At 46.8% G+C, this 18036-nt stretch overlaps 1 protein-coding gene across 4 annotated transcripts in view; it reads right to left on the bottom strand.

Annotated features, from left to right (window-relative positions):
* Positions 1-18036, bottom strand: part of LOC137531733 (CD48 antigen-like) — a 276111-nt gene that overhangs the window by 111751 nt on the left and 146324 nt on the right. For all 4 annotated transcript variants that reach the window (XM_068251692.1, XM_068251694.1, XM_068251695.1 and 1 more), the window contains one exon: positions 3891-4184. In XM_068251692.1, coding sequence (XP_068107793.1) covers positions 3891-4184 — 294 coding nt within the window. The remainder of the gene's footprint in view (positions 1-3890; positions 4185-18036) is intronic.

The following is an 18036-nucleotide window of genomic DNA, read 5'->3' as shown; positions in this document are numbered from 1 at the left end:
ACCTGTAGTTTTTAACCCCCTCCCGACCGCCTAATGCCGATTGGTGGTGGGAGGGTGGCAGCTACAGGACTGCCTAATGCCGATTGGCGTCAGGTCCTGTAGGCAGAGATTAGCGGGGAATGCACGTGCGGATGCACTCACATCCCTGCTGAGTTACGGAGAGACTGCCAGCCGTGATCGGAGCTGGCAGGCTGTTAGGGGACAAAAGAAAGGCTATTTTCTTTTGTACAGCGCTGCAATCTAGCGCAGAGCTGTACTGGGGACAGCCCTGTCACTTGGCTGTCCCCTGGAGTGGCTCACAATCGGATTCCTCTCATGGGCTGATACCTATGATACTTGATCACAGTTATTGGATCTCTGGGGGAGGGAGGTAATAAAAAAAAATACAATAAACTTGATTTTAAAAAAATTTAAAAAATCACAGCAGCAATCAGATCCTACCAAGAGAAAGCTTTGTTGGTTGGCAGAAAAGGAGGCAAGATTCATTTGGCTTCTAAGTTGTATGACTGTGCTATAAACTGCTAAAGCTGCAAAGTGCTGAATTGTAAAATATAGCCTGGTCACTAGGGGGGTTTAAGTCTGTGCTCCTTACGTAGTGGTTACGTATGGTAAAAGGCACAACAATAATTATGTAAATACAGTATGCTAATATACTGCTCTGACATACTGCTGTGAACTCCTGAGAGCAGTAGAAACTGGGTTCTTATGTTGCGGGTGCTGAAAAGCTGGCAGACATAAGTGACCTCAAGAAAAAAACACATATATCCAGGCACATCACCTCTAGTTAGGACATTAAATAAGTTATTAAGGAAAGGGAGGTGATGAAGGGGATAACAGTAGTGCCTGGATGAGTGAATCTGTGAATGCATTTGTTTGAACATTTGCATGTTAGAGTGCGAAGGGTTAATAGATTTTTGCTGTTTTCTGGCCACACCCCCTTCAGCACTTCCCTTTCCTTAATAACTTATTTAATGTCCTAACTAGAGGTTATGTGCCTGGATATATGTGTTTTTTCTTGTTACTGACCCCTGTGGCTAGGGTTTTAATTCAGTACACTCTCTCCTTCCCCTGTATGTGTTTTTTTGTCAGCATGCACACAGCTTATGCTGGTGTATGTGCATGGTGCGCATGGATACATTACGTTAGCTCCCTTGTGCGATTGGTAAGATGCGCTATCTGTCCCAGGAGAGGACGTCAGGATGTGTGCTCCTAATCCCTAGATAGGTTTGATGCAATGAATGTTTTCATGTCTGCACTATGCATGTTACAGAGCCAGAGTTAGGACACCTATGTTTACCTGGGTACTTCTGCGCAGTATAGGTGACTAAGCATAAGAATGCATTCTTCTGTGAACTAAGACCCCAGGTTTTAACTTAGCTGTAGGGATAACAGTGGTGCCTGGATGAGTGAATCTGTGAATGCATTTGTTTGAACATTTGCATGTGAGAGTGCGAAGAGTTAATAGTTTATAACTGACCTCAATTCAGATACAAGGGGGATGAAAACAGACAACAGGGGATTGGGAAGATAGCTGGAGTAGGGATACCTACCAAACACTTTAAAACTGATTTACAATATTCACAGTAATCACAAATAAAAGCATGCTCTGTATGAGTATCTACATTTGAACCTAGACCTAGTCTTTACTTGGTTATTTCCTGGAAACAATATAAGCCTGCCTCAGTCATTGTGCAGCATCTAATTGCCTGTACCGTATCATAATGAAATAATGGAGAATTCATTGTCTTGACCTTAATGATACAAGTTAAATCATGTACAGGTAGTCCCCGACTTATAAACAGGTTGCATTACAGGTAGTTGTTTGTAAGTTAGGTCATGTATACTGTATTTTCGCACCATAAGATGCACCTGACCATAAAATGCACTTAGGTTTAGAGGACAAAAACCAGGAAAAAAAATATTCTCAACTATGGTGCAGGGTTGTCTTGTGGGGCATCTCCCCCCAAGCTGTCTCCCCCTCCTAACCTAACACTTCTCCCTCCAGGGCCTCAGCAGAGTAGCTGCAGTCGCTGCCAGGTGTCCGTGCCTCCCCCCCCCACCCCCCGAGCTGTCTCCCCACCACCACTCCGTTCAAGCAAAAGAATAGCAGCAGCTTCCGCCAAGTGCCCTCCACCAAGCTGTCTCCCCACTCTATCCAAGCTAAAGACTAGCAGCAGCCAGAGCCAGGTGTGAACCTCCCCACACTATCTCTCTTTCTTCACCTTCCTTCCAAGCAAAGTCATCCCCACTGCAAAAAAAAAAAATTCATGTGCTGTCTTTGATAGATGGTGAGGAGGTGTGGGTGGGTGCTGCTCCAGAAGCTGGATGGTGCCAGCGATTCTGACAAAAAGACAAAAGGGAACAAGAGCACACCGCTGGTGCAGTAACGTTTTTTACTTCAATCAGTCACGCTGATACAAGTAACACTTAAGTGTTTAAGAAGTCAATGCGCCTGTCAGGCCTGGCGTCTATCCTCTCCTGTGTCCCGCGCTTGGCCAGAGCGGCGGGATGCGTTGGAATCAGCGTGGGAGTCGGAGGCGGTGGGCAGAGCCAGGACCGCCCACCGCCTCCGACTCCCACGCGTAATGACGCTACAAGCACGTCCATAGTAAGCCACGCCCACCCTCCCGGAGCTACGGACACCACCGGACCGCACTGCTGGCCACAGTGTGAGAGCCAAAGTTCCTGGGGAGTTAAGCGGAAGGGCTTGCCGCTGATAAGCGATTTCATTTCACATACTTTTGTGAGTATAACTTTTAATTGTGAAATAAATCGTTTTTATGATAATGCACTATGGAGCGCTCCATGTTTTTGTTTTAATGAGGATAGACGGCAGGCCTGACAAGCGCATTGACTTCTTAAACACTGTAAGGCCTGGAACCCACTGAAAACCGCAAACGCAAAACGCAACCGCTAGCGTTTTGTCTGAGCGGTTTGCAAGCGGATTCATGCGCGTTTTTGGTCGTGTTTTGCAACATTGTATTTTTTTCCCCAGCGGGTGCCTAGCGTTTTGCGTTTTTATCCTGATTGGTCCTGTGAATTATTTTTCATTTTGTTACAGTGTGCTAAACCGCAAAACGCTAGCAAAACCGCTCAGTTTAGGTTTTGCTGAGCGTTTCCGCTAGCGGTTCAATACTTTACATTGAAGCGCTAACGCTCCCAAAATGCTGCACGTCCTGCGTTTGCGTTTCTGAGAAACGCAAACGCTCCTGTGGAAGTTGCCCCATCCATTAACATTAGCCCAGCGTTTTGGCAAACTGCTAGCGTATCGCAGTGCTGCCAAAACGCTGCCAAAAGCGCTCCTGTGGGTTCCAGCCCTAAGTGTTACTTGTATCAGCGTGACTGATAGAAGTAAAAAACTTTACTGCACCAGCGGTGCGCTCTTGTTCCCTTTTGTCATCCCCCACTGCAGCCACCTTTCACCACTATCCAAGCTAAGTAATGCCATGCCAACTGCAAGCACAGTGGAAGCCCTTACCTCTGCAGCCGGTATGCTCCGAGTCCTCAGTCATGTGTCACAAGCAAAACAGCCACTTGATCAGCTGTACAGCCGCAAAGTAAAGTTTAAATATTTTGATATAAAAAAAAGTAAATTTGCTTACTAAAAGGTATGTGCAATTACTCAACTTGATTTGAGCAATAAGCAACTTTCATGAAGTATCATTCCCGTTAGTGAGTAAATCTGCAAATAAGCCCTGAAGTCAAGCACACATCCAAAGATGACTGTCAGGAATGTATATACAGGCATGTGCATAGGAACAACATAGGAACAACTTAGGACTGCCTACCTTTTCCTTCCATTAGAAATGTATGCTAAGCTGTATCTAAATTAGGAAAGATTTCTAAAATCCTGTTTTGTCTACTACTTCCTGCAGCACTTTACCACCTACCTGTTTTTCTATCTGTTTCTTCTACTGGACAGATTATTTGTACGGAGTGATTCTTCTGATCAGCAGGGTTTTGTACTATACACAGGACCTCTGTATTCGTGTCATTCTGCAGTGATAGGTGGATGGTGTTTTCAGTATTATTGTGCAACTGATATTTAGAGTCGTTGTGTTTGTATTTCCACATATAGGAGAATGCTGATACATGTTCTGGGACAGAACAATGTAGACTTGCATTGCACCCATCACCGGTGTTCACCAACTCTTTAATTCTAACAGATGGGGCTGGAACAGGCTCTGAAAGAAATAAAAATCACATATACTTCAGATATGTTTGACGACAGCTTAAATTGAACCTCCAGACTAAAAATCTACTCGGCAGCGCTGAATAGGCTTTGTGTTTCTTTAACAATTTCACAGCATCAGAAATTTCGGCGGGGAGCTTACCTTCACTCCATTTCCTCTGCTCGCAGCGTCATTGCCTGCAATGCAACCCTCTATACTTCGGAGCGCAGCATTGCAGGCAGTGACGCGGCGAGCGGAGGAAGTAGAAGATCCTCGCTCGCCGTTGCTATACATGTTAACAAGTATTGCGGCATGTAGCTGGAGGGGGTAGCAGGGACGGGGGACCCAGGTGAGGGAGAGGGGGGGCGTCCCCCTCCCCGCTGACCGCTGCCACCCTGTCCTGCCTGCTATACCCCTCCAGCATGGCGGGCCTCCTCTCCCCCCACAGGCTGTGACACAGAAACTATTCCATTTCTGTGTCCAAATCTGCCTGTGTAGAGGGGGATCCATTTTTCTATTGCCTGCCACTACCCCTGCGTGCCGTTGAGTGAAAATGCAGCAGATCCGGACCTTCCGTTCAGGTTTTGAAAACAGGTCCCCAAAAATGCAAACGGATCCGTTTTTTTTATGGGTGAATACAGCTGCTATCTAAAACACTGGTATCCATGGCTCCGGTTTTGATCCAGCCTGAAAAATGGAGCCACGGATACGAACACGTACCATGGGCTTGATTCACTAAACCCTGATAACTAATATCAAAGCTATGCTAGCGGTTTCGTGCGCAATTGTGAAAATTCATGATTTCACGCAAAGCGCGGCCGTGATATGAGTTATCATGGTTCAGTGAATCAAGCCCCTAGGGTGGACCTAACCTTACAGCGAAATCAGTACAGTCATAATGTCATCTTCCCCCTTTGATTTGTTAATCTATGACTCTAGGACCATGACTGTGTGGTCCTGTTTTGAGAATTAAAACACCAGACTGAGGGGTTCATTTTACTTTCAGGTTTTGGCAAGAACTCTGTAAGAGTCTCAAAATCAGTGCTTCCTTGTCCTCTGGGTACCATGCTCAAACTAACGGTCAAACGGAAAGGACAAATGAGACCCTGGAACACTACTTAAAGTGAAGCGAGCACTATTTTAACACTTGACCTGCACTAATTCTTCCCCTTCATATCAATTAACTACTCCAGTTCTTTTTTTCCATGTTAGTGTTTACAGAGAAAAAAGTTATAAATCACTTTCCCTCTTGCAACCGCAAGACCCCTCCGCAAAGTCTCGCCGGCCTGCTGCACGTAGAGATTCCTGGGATGCCAGGAATGCATTGCACAGAATTCTGGATAGAGTAGTTCTTTGTTAATCTGCTTGTTATCACGAGAGCATCCCCAGGGACATGTGCACATTACAGGAAGAGCGGCCGGTCAGCTGTGACAGAGGTCAGCGGCTGGTCAGCTGAGAGGAACATGATACCACATGGACTGTATAACCCCATACTCCCCTCCCCTATGGACTGTATGCCTATATCCCCTCCCCTATGGACTATATATCCCATCCCCCCATACCATCCATTACATCCTCCACACTCCTATGGACTGTATACCTATATCCTCCTCTTTATTCCCACAATACCCCCCCCCCCCACACCCCATGTTAATGTTTTGTTTTGTTTTGCTTTGGCAATGCTAAATGTATTTGGTCTTGCCAATAAAGCTTTTTGGATTTGGATTTGGAGATCATGGGAGCAGATCGCCCACACAAGATTTATTGCTAGGGGAGGGGTAATGTACACAACTCATTTTACTTCGGGAACAGAGGGAAACCTTGCAGGTCTTTCTGGCACTTATTATGCTCAAGGTGTCAGAGCAATGTGAAATAGAGCAAAGAATTGATGAAACTAGTAGCTCACTTGAGAATGATGGGCTTGTAGTTATAAACCATGGCACTGTCCAGTCCTGCAAGTGTGTTCCATGTCTAAAGTTGGCAAACAAAATTAGGATTATAAATCACAGGACATTGTCTCACAGCTCTGCCTTTGCGAGAAGTTTTGAATCTGCTCTGCCTTTGTGATTCAATTTCAGGTCACCTTACTTGGCATGCAGGTAGCCACACATATGTCTAGAAGCCATTATCTTTAAAATGTTTGTTTTTTATTAAAAATTTATATAAAATGTGCTCCTGATGGTCACAGTTTTACTGCTTTCCTCTTGTCACAAACTATGGCTAAAAATGGAAGCGCAGGTGGTTAAAAGCAACTGAGCTTGTGTAGTCCTTTGTCCTTGTGATGGTCGCCTTCCTGCCTACAACCTGCCGCACTTCAAAAGACCCATGTCTGAACCTCACTCCTGGCTGCAATGCATGTTGAAGCTTTATGCCATAATGCATGCTGGGAGCTATACAGGATCTTCTCAAAAAATTAGCATATTGTGATAAAGTTCATTATTTTTTGTAATGTACTGATAAACATTAGACTTTCATATATTTTAGATTCAAATACACACAACTGAAGTAGTTCAAGCCTTTTAATGTTTTAATATTGGTGATTTTGGCATACAGCTCATGAAAACCCCAAATTCCTATCTCAAAAAATTAGCATATTTCATCTGACCAATAAAAGAAAAGTGTTTTTAAAACAAAAAAAGTCAACCTTCAAATAATTATGCTCAGTTATGCACTCAATACTTGGTCGGGAATCCTTTTGCATAAATGACTGCTTCAATGCGGCGTGGCATGGAGGCAATCAGCCTGAGGCACAGCTCAGGTGTTATGGAGGCCCAGGATGCTTCGATAGCGGCCTTAAGCTCATCCAGAGTGTTGGGTCTTGCGTCTCTCAACTTTCTCTTCACAATATCCCACAGGTTCTCTATGGGGTTCAGGTCAGGAGAGTTGGCAGGCCAATTGAGCACAGTAATACCATGGTCAGTGAACCATTTACCAGTGGTTTTGGCACTGTGAGCAGGTGCCAGGTCGTGCTGAAAAATGAAATCTTCATCTCCATAAAGCTTTTCAGCAGATGGAAGCATGAAGTGCTCCAAAATCTCCTGATAGCTAGCTGCATTGACCCTGCCCTTGATAAAAGACAATGGACCAACACCAGCAGCTGACATGGCACCTCAGACCATCACTGACTGTGGGTACTTGACACTGGACTTCAGGCATTTTGGCATTTCCCTCTCCCCAGTCTTCCTCCAGACTCTGGCACCTTGATTTCTGAATGACATATAAAAGTTGCTTTCATCCGAAAAAAGTACTTTGGACCACTGAGCAACAGTCCAGTGCTGCTTCTCTGTAGCCCAGGTCAGGCGCTTCTGCCGCTGTTTATGGTTCAAAAGTGGGTTCATGCTTCCATCTGCTGAAAAGCTTTATGGAGATGAAGATTTCATTTTTCAGCACGACCTGGCACCTGCTCACAGTGCCAAAACCACTGGTAAATGGTTTACTGGCCATGGTATTACTGTGTTTAATTGGCCTGCCAACTCTCCTGACCTGAACCCCATAGAGAATCTGTGGGATATTGTGAAGAGAAAGTTGAGAGACGCAAGACCCAAAACTCTGGATGAGCTTAAGGCCGCTATCGAAGCATCCTGGGCCTCCATAACACCTGAGCAGTGCCACAGGCTGATTGCCTCCATGCCACGCCGCATTGAAGCAGTCATTTCTGCAAAAGGATTCCCGACCAAGTATTGAGTGCATAACTGAACATAATTATTTGAAGGTTGACTTTTTTTGTTTTAAAAACACTTTTCTTTTATTGGTCGGATGAAATATGCTAATTTTTTGAGATAGGAATTTTGGGTTTTCAGGAGCTGTATGCCAAAATCATCAATATTAAAACAATAAAAGTCTTGAACTACTTCAGTTTTGTGTATTTGAATCTAAAATATATGAAAGTCTAATGTTTATCAGTACATTACAGAAAATAATGAACTTTATCACAATATGCTAATTTTTTGAGAAGATCCTGTAGTTTGTAGATGTCTGTGCATCTCCTGTGGGCAGGGCCGGATTTCTGGCAAGGCCACATAGGCCATGGCCTAGGGCACCAGAAGTTTGGGGGCGGCTCAGTGAGGGGCAGTAAAGCTGTTCTATGCAGCCATCCCTATCTACAAGGACAGCTTTAACCTTTGAACTCTCTGTCCTGTACTTGTGTCGTCCCTGCAAGACCTGTAAGCTCTATCCTGCAGGTATACTTCAGCCTTACTCTCATGGTGACTCAATGGGTCCATCATTAACGACTCGAGATGGCAATCATAAAAGTTCTTAAGGAAAACATAACTTATTATCTATACGCGTATTACTGAAATGGTTATTGTCTGTGACTTCCAATGATGGAAAGTAAGTCGAATGTCGGGCACATAGCGATAACAACCATACGTATAGTTGGCCTTGGGCGGTAATTAGTACAAATCCGGCCCTGCCTGCGGGAGAGATGTATGTACTACATCTCTGAGCATGTTTTGTTTTGTGGCCGTGAGCAAGCTTCAGACATGGGTCCTTTCAAGTGCGGACAAGATGGCGACCATCACAGGGACAAAGGGCTACACGAGCAGCCCTCTGTAGCCAATTGTTCTCCGCGGCCCTAAACCACCCTCTGACATCTTTAGCTGCAGCACTTTACAGAGTACATAGTCATGTCACTGACTGTCCTCAGAGGAGCTCACAATCTATTCCTACCATAGTCATAGTCTAATGTCCTACCATATTATTATTATGTATTTATATAGCACTGACATCATCTGCAGCGCTGTACAGAGTACATAGTCATGTCACTGACTGTCCTCAGAGGAGCTCACACTCTAATCCTACCATAGTCATAGTGTAATGACCTACCATATTATTATTATGTATTTATATAGCACTGACATCTTCTGCAGCACTTTACAGAGTGCATTGTCATGTCACTGACTGTCCTCAGAGGAGCTCACAATCTAATCCTACTATAGTCATAGTCTAATGTCCTCCCATATTATTATTATTATAATGTATTTATATAGCACTGACATCTTCTGCAGCACTTTACAGAGTACATAGTCATGTCACTGACTCTCCTTGGAGGAGCTAAAAATCTAATCCTACCATAGTCATAGTCTAATGTCCTACCATATTATTATTATGTATTTATATAGCACTGACATCTTCTGCAGAATTTTACAGAGTACAAAGTCCTACTATATTATTGTGTATTTATATAGCACTGACAGTTTGCAGCACTAAGACTTGCCAGGGGTCCTTTACGCGCATACTTTTTTCTTCTTCCTGTCTCTGTATTCCATCTTCCTGTCCTTGTGTTCCCCCCTGGGCGCTGTTACAGGGAGATGGAACTCAAGGACTGGAAGTAGGAAGAAGTATGTAGTACACCCCAGCAAAGTGAGTATCTGTTTACCCCGCCGCTGTTCGCACGCCTGCCATTGCGTCACATCTCCGCCGCTGCGTCGCCCCGCCCCCGAAATCGTTAAACCGCGATTGTGCATGGTATGATTACCATGCACAATCAAATCACGGTATACCGTCATACCGGTACACTGCGGCAACCCTACATAGCGTAATGTTCTACCATATTATTACAGGTGACAAACTAATCCTACCTGTGCGCAACCTAGTGGACAGTGTCGTGCGCAGTGGGTTACGGGGGGAGGGGGGCTGGGGTCAGGGCCGGATTATCAACCAGGCACATCAAGCACCTGATTAGGGCCTCATTCAGTGTCCAAGGGCCCCATCAGCATGCAATCCTTCTTGTAGGTTTTTTATTTGTCTGCCACTGCACTGTTATCGGTTCAGTTTCCAATAATGAGCTGAGCGGCTTCTGTTGCCATGGTGGGGAGACGCTCTCCAGCTCGCAGAGAGTCAGCGTGGTTCGCATCAGCGTGCTGCTCACTGTGGCTGGCTGACGCTGGCTGCTGACCTCATTCTCACTGGCCCTCTCTCTCTTCCTGAACGAGCCTATCCTGAGGCTCAGTGTGACATAGGGATGGAGTGGTGCTCCTGTGAAAGCAGCCTCGGACCTCAGCAACCTCCAACAATCAGTCACAGCCAGCCTAACGTGCCTACACATTCCAGGCATTCTTCCTCCAGCGGCTATGGTGTGTGGTTGCCGGTGTAACCACAGCCAGTTTCTTCCCTCACTGTAAGAAAAGACCAGAAGCACTGCTATCTTCCTAGCTGCAGAAAGAAGCCTGCTCTGGTCACGCTGCGGGAGGATGTGTCCCCTCAGTGAGTACACACCATTCACACTATGCTGAGACTTTCCAGGTGACAGACTCTAGACACCCTAGCATGCATTGCAGCTAGCTAGAGCAACCTATACCTTGTTTATTTAATGTTCTGACCTTTGCCAGTGTCAGCTACTTCTATACTATAGTAGCATTTGCACATTTTATTTTTATTTAGTATTTATATAGCGCCGACATCTTACGCAGCGCTGTACATAGAATATTGTCTTGTCACTAACTGTCCCTCAGAGGAGCTCACAATCTAATCCCTACCATAGTCCTATGTCTATGTATATATCGTGTGTAGTGTATGTATCGCAGTCTAGGGCCAAGTTTAAGGGGAAGCCAATTAACCTATCTGTATGTTTTTGGGATGTGGGAGGAAACCAGAGTGCCCGGAGGAAACCCAAGCAGACACAGGGAGAACATACATACTCCTTGCAGATGTTGACCTGGTTGGGATTCGAACCGGGGACCCAGCACTGCAAGGTGAGAGCGCTAACCACTACACCACTGTGCTGGCGTTTTAGTCTCTGGTGTGAGTGTATATAAAATATATATATATATATATATATATATATATATATATATATATATATGTATATATATATATATATATATATATATATATATATATATATATACTGTATATATATATATATATATATATTTGGTGAGCAGGAGGGGTTAAGGGAGAGGGGCCCGAGTCTGCTACTTTGCTTAGGGCCCCACTTGGCCTTAATCCGGCTCTGGCTGGGGTGCGGCGGCATAGCTAGCATAGTTGCCCCAGTATAGGGAGTTTAGTTGCCCCAGTATGGCTAGTATAGTTACCCCAGTATAGCTAGTATAGTGCCCCAGTATAGCCAGTATAGTGACCAGTATAGCTAGTATAGTCCCAATATGGGTAGGTAGTGCCCCAGTATAGCTAGTATAGTGCCCAGTATAGCTAATGTAGTGTCCAGTATGGGTAGGTAGTGCCCCAGTATAGCTAGTATAAGTGTCCCAGTATAGCTAGTATAGTGCCCCAGTATAGCTAGTATAGTGCCCAGTATGGCTAGTATAGTGCCCAGTATAGCTTTTATAGTGCCCAGTATGGCTAGTATAGTGCCCAGTATAGCTAGTATAGTGCCCAGTATAGTATAGTGCCCAGTATAGCTAGTATAGTGCCCAGTATAGCTAGTATAGTGCCCAGTATAGCTAGTAGCTGACCTGTAAATGCTGGCTCCCCACCTCCCCCTACTCTGTGACAGGACCAGGACATACACACAGGGGAATTTCTGTGTTTCTGTGGGGATTGCTGCTGTTTACTTTACACATACCTCAGCTAATGAATCTTCACACTTGGGGGAAGGACAGGCTTCTGTGCAAGAACTGGTTGTGTTTACCCAATTAATCCTTTCTTTGTAGTGTGAGATAAGATGGCATCACATTGCCAGGGAGACTCTCCCCCCTCCTGCACAGCCATGACATTACAGGCACATGATGAGGATCATGGGAGGAATCAGGGAAGCATCAGATGTCACTACCCCTGCTTCTAGGAAAAAACATGGCAGCCCCCTGCTATGCTGCTGAACATAGTAATAAATGCAGTAACAAGAGAAAAGTGACAGTCCATTGCTCTGGACTTTCAATCATTAATATTTGGAAATACACTATCCTTTTACACTTATTTTTTTAAAATACAATTTATATGTGCTCAGTTCCCTTTAAGTAGTATCCCAGGACTCTGTATCCCAGGAGCATTGGGCATCCCTTCTACCAACTTGTGAATTTGCTTATAACAATGCTACTCATTCCGCTACTGGTCAGTCTTATTTTTTCTCGAACATTGCCTTCCATCCATCTTTTTTGCCCAATCTGAGACCTGAATCCTCTGTACCTAAGGTACAAGAGAGAGTTACCTTTTTGGCTGACAATTTCAAGAAACTGCAGATATTTTAAAGCAATCCCAGGTTTAACAGGAGACCTCTGCTAACAGGAACCGTAGAGTTAGTCCTGACTTTGGGCTGGGTGGTTGTTACCATCCCTCCTGTAGCATGTCCTGTTGGTTGCAGTGGAACGGCCACCGGGCAGTTCTGATTAGAGATGGCCCGAACGGTTCGCCGGCGAACGGTTCCTGACGAACGTCCGTGGTTCGCGTTCGCAGAGAGCCGCAAACTTTTCCGGAAGTACGGTTCGCCCCCATAATGCACCATTAGGGTCAACTTTGACCCTCCACATCACAGTCAGCAGGCACATTGTAGCCAATCAGGCTACACTCCCTCCTGGAGCCACTCCCCCCCTTATAAAAGGCAGGCAGCGCTGGCCATTATACTCACTCGTGTGCCTGCAGTAAATAGAGCAGGGACAGCTGCTGCTGCTGCTGCAGACTCTCATAGGGAAATATTAGTTAGCCTCTTGTAGGCTTGTTAGCTTGCTCCTTGCTGATTCTTATTGCTAAAATAGCACCCCACAACAGCTCTTTTGAGAGCTAATCTTGTTCTTATGATCTGTTTTTTTTTCTGTGTGTCCCACTGACACTTGTGTTGCATAGACAGCCTTGATAATTCATACTGTGTGTGTGCCACTGCCAGGCCCAGCACATTCAGTAACTACCTTTGTGTGTGACAGGTGCACATTGTAATACCCATTACTGCATATACCTACCTACCTGTTGTTCACAGTGCACCCACCTACCTACATGAGTTGAGCGCACGCAGTATCACTGTGCCTGTCCGCTACCTGTCTGTGTGTGACAGGTGCACATTGTAATACCCATTACTGCATATACCTACCTGTTGTGTTCAGTGCACCCACCTCATCACTGCATATACCTGTTGTGTTCAGTGCACCCGCCTAGCTACGTGAGTGCACGCAGTGTGATATACCACTCCTTGCATACCTGTTAACTGCACCTGTGTGAATGCACATTGTATTAGTCAAGTCAGTGCATATGTAACGATTGGGGAATAATCTCCGTGATCAGCGTGCGCTGACACGGTGGAAATCCTCCACAAGCGTATGAAGGGGGGAACGTACAGTGTTCAGAAGAAGGCACATGCCATCAACCCCCAAAATTGTCAGGACGTAGTTGACTAACACAAAACACCTCATCTTTCTCAGCTTCCACACGGAAGCGTGACATATCTTCCTCCTCCTGTTCTGATTCTGGCACCCCACTTAACACTCAGTCGGCCGCCACCACCAAAGTGCCATCACCCCAGGGCTCAGCGGTGTGGAAATTTTTTTGTGTGTCTGCCTCAGATGAGAGCAATGCCATCTGTACTCTCTGCCACTGAAAATTGAGCAATGGAAAGACCAAGACCCGCGTAGGGACAACTACCTTATAAAGGCACATGATTACAAAGCACAAACTGCAATGGGAAGACCACATGAGGAAAAGCAGCACACAAAAGCAAAGCCACACACCGCAGTGGAAGATACCAGGCTGCAATTTTTTCTCAAAAAAGGCGATACCTAAACTGTACCGTGATGTTGAAAGGCAAGTGGTGACATCTCTGGCACACAGCGTTGGGTCAAGGGTCCATCTGACCACGGATGCCTGGTCTGCAAAGCATGCTCAGGCCTGCCCGAAGACTAAGTCAGTCCCCACACACAGCACCTCTGCCTGCACACTGTGTGACTGCCTGCCCCAAGACTAAGTCGCTCCTCACACAGCATATCTGCCCGCAGGCCACTTGACTGCCCCCAACAGGGTCCAGGACTCCAAGCGGATTCCTGAATTTTTAAGGCCACTGCTAGCAGCGGCCGCTATACAAATGTTTCTGGTGCGTGTACATGCCTGCCTAATTTTTCTGGCTGCACTGCGGCTGCAACAGCAAAACAAAAGGCATGCACATGTGCCCATTCCCCTTCATGATCATTACCTTGCTGCGGTGAAGGGGCTTGCGTATCACAATGAAGCAATAACCGCTGGCTATATGAGTGTCTCGGGGGGTGGTACACCAAAGATAATAAGGTTGTTGCTTCATTGTGGACAGACCAAATTTGATCGGCTGGACAGTCACTGTTGTTTTATCATTGAGCTAGCACAGCCCGGCGACCATATGGGCTTGAAAACCGCCATGGCCTGCACTCTGGCCATGGTGCGCACCAGTCCAGCACGGCCGTCACTACGCAAACAGCTGTTTGCGGTGCGTTACACAGTGATTTTGGTGTGTCAGTGTGAAGCAGTACTCTAATTACATTCCCTGATTGATGTGTACATATGCAAGATGTTTTAAAGCACTTTAGGCCTGCAATTTAGCATTCAATGGGCTTGATTCACAAAGCGGTGCTAACTGTTAGCACGCCTGTGAAAACCCCCTTAGCACGTCTAAACAAGCTTTTCGCGCATAAAACTTTACGCGCGCAAAACTTTATGCGCATAAAACTTTACGCGCGTACTGCACAGAGCGCAGGGCGCACCGCGCGAAGTGCCCATTAAAGCCTATGGGACTTAGCGCGCGTAAAACTTTGCGCGCGTAACACTTTGCGCGCGCAAAGTTAGCGCGCGATCTGATTGAGAAATCCGGTGCTAACCTACTTAGCACCCTGGTTAGCGCGTCTAAAGACTTTAGACGTGCTAAGTAGGTTACCACCGCTTTGTGAATCAAGCCCAATGTGATTTCTGCCCTTAAAATGCTGCTTTTCGTGTAATCCGGATTTTTCCCTGGGACTTTTGGCATGTATCCTACTCCGCCATGCCCCCCTCCAGGTGTTAGACCCCTTGAAACATCTTTTCCATTACTTTTGTGGCCAGAATACATTTTTCCAGTTTTCAAAGTTCGCCTCCCCATTGAAGTCTATTGCGGTTTGTGAAAGTTCGCCCAAACCGAACTTTTGCGGTAAAAAATCGGAGGTTCAGGCCATCTCTAGTTCTGATGTCTTTGCATGCATTCAGTTGCATAGCTTTGTTTGCATTTGCACTAAATGTCATTGCCACTGGCATTCACCCTGCATTTCGGAGCAACTCAGGATGCTGTCATGAATCCACCTGTGGCTTGTTGCAGCTGAACTGCAGTCAGACACTGCTAGGTTCCCTGCATGCATGTTGCTGCAAAATGTTGTATGCATTTGTAATGAGTCTTGTCCATTTGCAATCAGCCTGCAGTCTGCAATCAGTGTAACTCAGGATTGAGTAATTACCATTCAGCTGTGTGGGAATTTGCATGCCTGTTCTCACTGGATGATGCTGATGTCTGTCCCGCCTTGCAGCAAATGCTGACAGTTCGCTTCAGCTTGGCTAGTGTTAAAGTGAACCTAAAGTCACAAAGAAAAAATGAGATGAACTCACCTGGGGCTTCCCTCAGCCCCCTGCAGACGATCGGTGCCCTCGCAGCTCCGCTCTGATGTCCCAGGACCCGCCGGCGAGCACTTCCGGTTTGGCCGTCACCGGCCGACAGGCATGGGAACGCGAGTGATTGTTCGCGTTCCCAGCCTGTATATTGCCCCCTATGCTGCTATTGCGACCTCCTGGCCGCAATAGCAGCATAGGGGGCGATATACAGGCTGGGAACGCGAACAATCACTCGCGTTCCCATGCCTGTCGGCCGGTGACGGCCAAACCGGAAGTGCTCGCCGGCGGGTCCTGGGACATCGGAGCGGAGCTGCGAGGGCACCGATCGTCTGCAGGGGGCTGAGGGAAGCCCCAGGTGAGTTCATCTCGTTTTTTTTTTTGACTTTAGGTTCTCTTTAAGGTGCCCATACACTGGTCAGATTAGCAGCAGATAGATCATCAGATGGATTTCTTATCTATCTGATGTGTTTTTAGAACATTTTTTACTAGGATAGAATTCCAATAGATTTCAGTTTGAAATCTATTGAAATTCGATCTGATGGCATTTTTTTGCCATCAGATTTCCATTAGGGCCAATGCAAAATGATAAGCAATCTCATCAGATCGACCTAGATTTTCCACCCTGCCAGTTCGATGGAAATCCATCGAAATCCATCGAAATCGGCCGATCGGCCGCTTGGCCAACCGATTTGCAATCGATCGATCTATTTTGATCGATCGATCGGCCAGAAAATCGGCTGAGTGTATGGGCCCCTTTAGCCTGTGAATATTATTTCTCTGTGCATTTCCTAGTATCCTGACTCGGCTTGTTCCCTGATTATCCTGATCCCTGTTGTCCTGACCCTTGGCCTGTTACTGACTATGTCTGCTTGCAGCCTGCCCTGACCTATTAGCTTGTTTTATGGATTACGCTTATACCTCACGTGTGTTATATCACAGTTTATATCTATGGTTTACATATTGCAATGTTATCTGGTCTCTAAAGCAACCTGAAGCGCAACCTGGTGGGCACTAGGCAGCTAAGTCCTGCGGCATACCTCCCAACATTTGAAGATGCAAAAGAGGGACACTTAAGACACGCCCCATATGTGGCCTTAAGCCACACCCCTACTTTTGCAGGAGGGTGCCAGTGTGTGGGAGAGAGTTACACTGGGTGGAAAGGAGGTTGCCACTGGGTGGGGGAGGAAGGTGTCAGTGGGAAGGAGGAGGGTGCCAGTGGGCAGGGAGAAGGCTGCAACTGGATAGGAGGAGGGTGCCTTTAGGTGGGGAAGTAGGTGCCAGTAGGTAGAAGGGGGTTGTCAGTGGGTAGGGAGGAGGGTGCCACTGGATTGGGACGGGAAGTGGGTGCCAGTGGGTAGAAGGTGTTTGCCAGTAGGTGGGGAGAAAGTTGCTAGTGGGTAGGAGGGGGTTGCTTGGCTTGGGGAGGTGGGTGCCAGTGGGTAGAAGGTGTTTGCCAGTAGATGGGGAGAAAGGTGTTAGTGGGTAGGAGGGGGTTGCTTGGCTTGGGGAGGTGGGTGCCAGTGGGTAGGAGGAGGTTGCCAGTAGGTGGGGAGGAAGGTGCTAGTGGGTTGGAGGGGATCAACTTCCAAGAAGGTGACAGGACTTGCCTGTACTTGTAGTCCCCCAGCAGGATTAGGCTATGGGGAGGTGTGTGGAATTATACAGTGGGGAGAATGCAAGATGACAGTTGCAGCAAAGGCAGCAGACTTGACGCCCAGTGTCCCCTCTAACCTGCCATATGCACTGCTTCTCCAGGAGCTAGCGTGAGCAACGTTCTGACAGGCAGGGAACACTCATGAATCACCTCACTGAAGGCAGGGGGAGAGAGACCACCCTGGGAGAGGTGATTGAATGGAGAGGAGCTGGCGCGTGTGCAGAGAATCACTCAGCGCTGCAGTAGCTGATCTCCCGACAGAGTGGGAGAGTAACTTTCCTGCAGATGAGTGCCCTGCAGCAGCGTCCCAGCGAGGAGAAAGTTAAAATCAACACCCCCCCCCCCTGCTTGCAGATGCAAAGTAAGTATGTGCAGCATAGCGTGCGGGCATCTTACCATCCATCTTCACGTACCGACAGCCTTATCCACGCTGCTTCCTGTTTACTATGACGTCACAGGAAGCAGCGTGGGAAAAGGCTGCCGGTAACCGAAGATGGATGGTAAGATGCCCGCACGCTCCGATGTACATATTTTCTCTGCAAGCGGGCGGGGAAGGATCACACAGTATTTACACCTATTTAGAGGGAAGGAGGAATGATGCCACTCCGCATCCCCCATTGGCGCGGCTGGCACCGCAATCATTTTTTTTGCCTCCTCTCACTGCCAGCTGGCCGGGATACTGGGGGGGGTAGCGCGGGATTGCGGGCAGGCCCCACCAAAACGGGA

Source organism: Hyperolius riggenbachi, chromosome 9, assembly GCF_040937935.1.
Source record: "Hyperolius riggenbachi isolate aHypRig1 chromosome 9, aHypRig1.pri, whole genome shotgun sequence".
Lineage (NCBI taxonomy): Eukaryota > Metazoa > Chordata > Amphibia > Anura > Hyperoliidae > Hyperolius > Hyperolius riggenbachi.
This window is presented reverse-complemented; position numbering and strand designations above follow the sequence as displayed.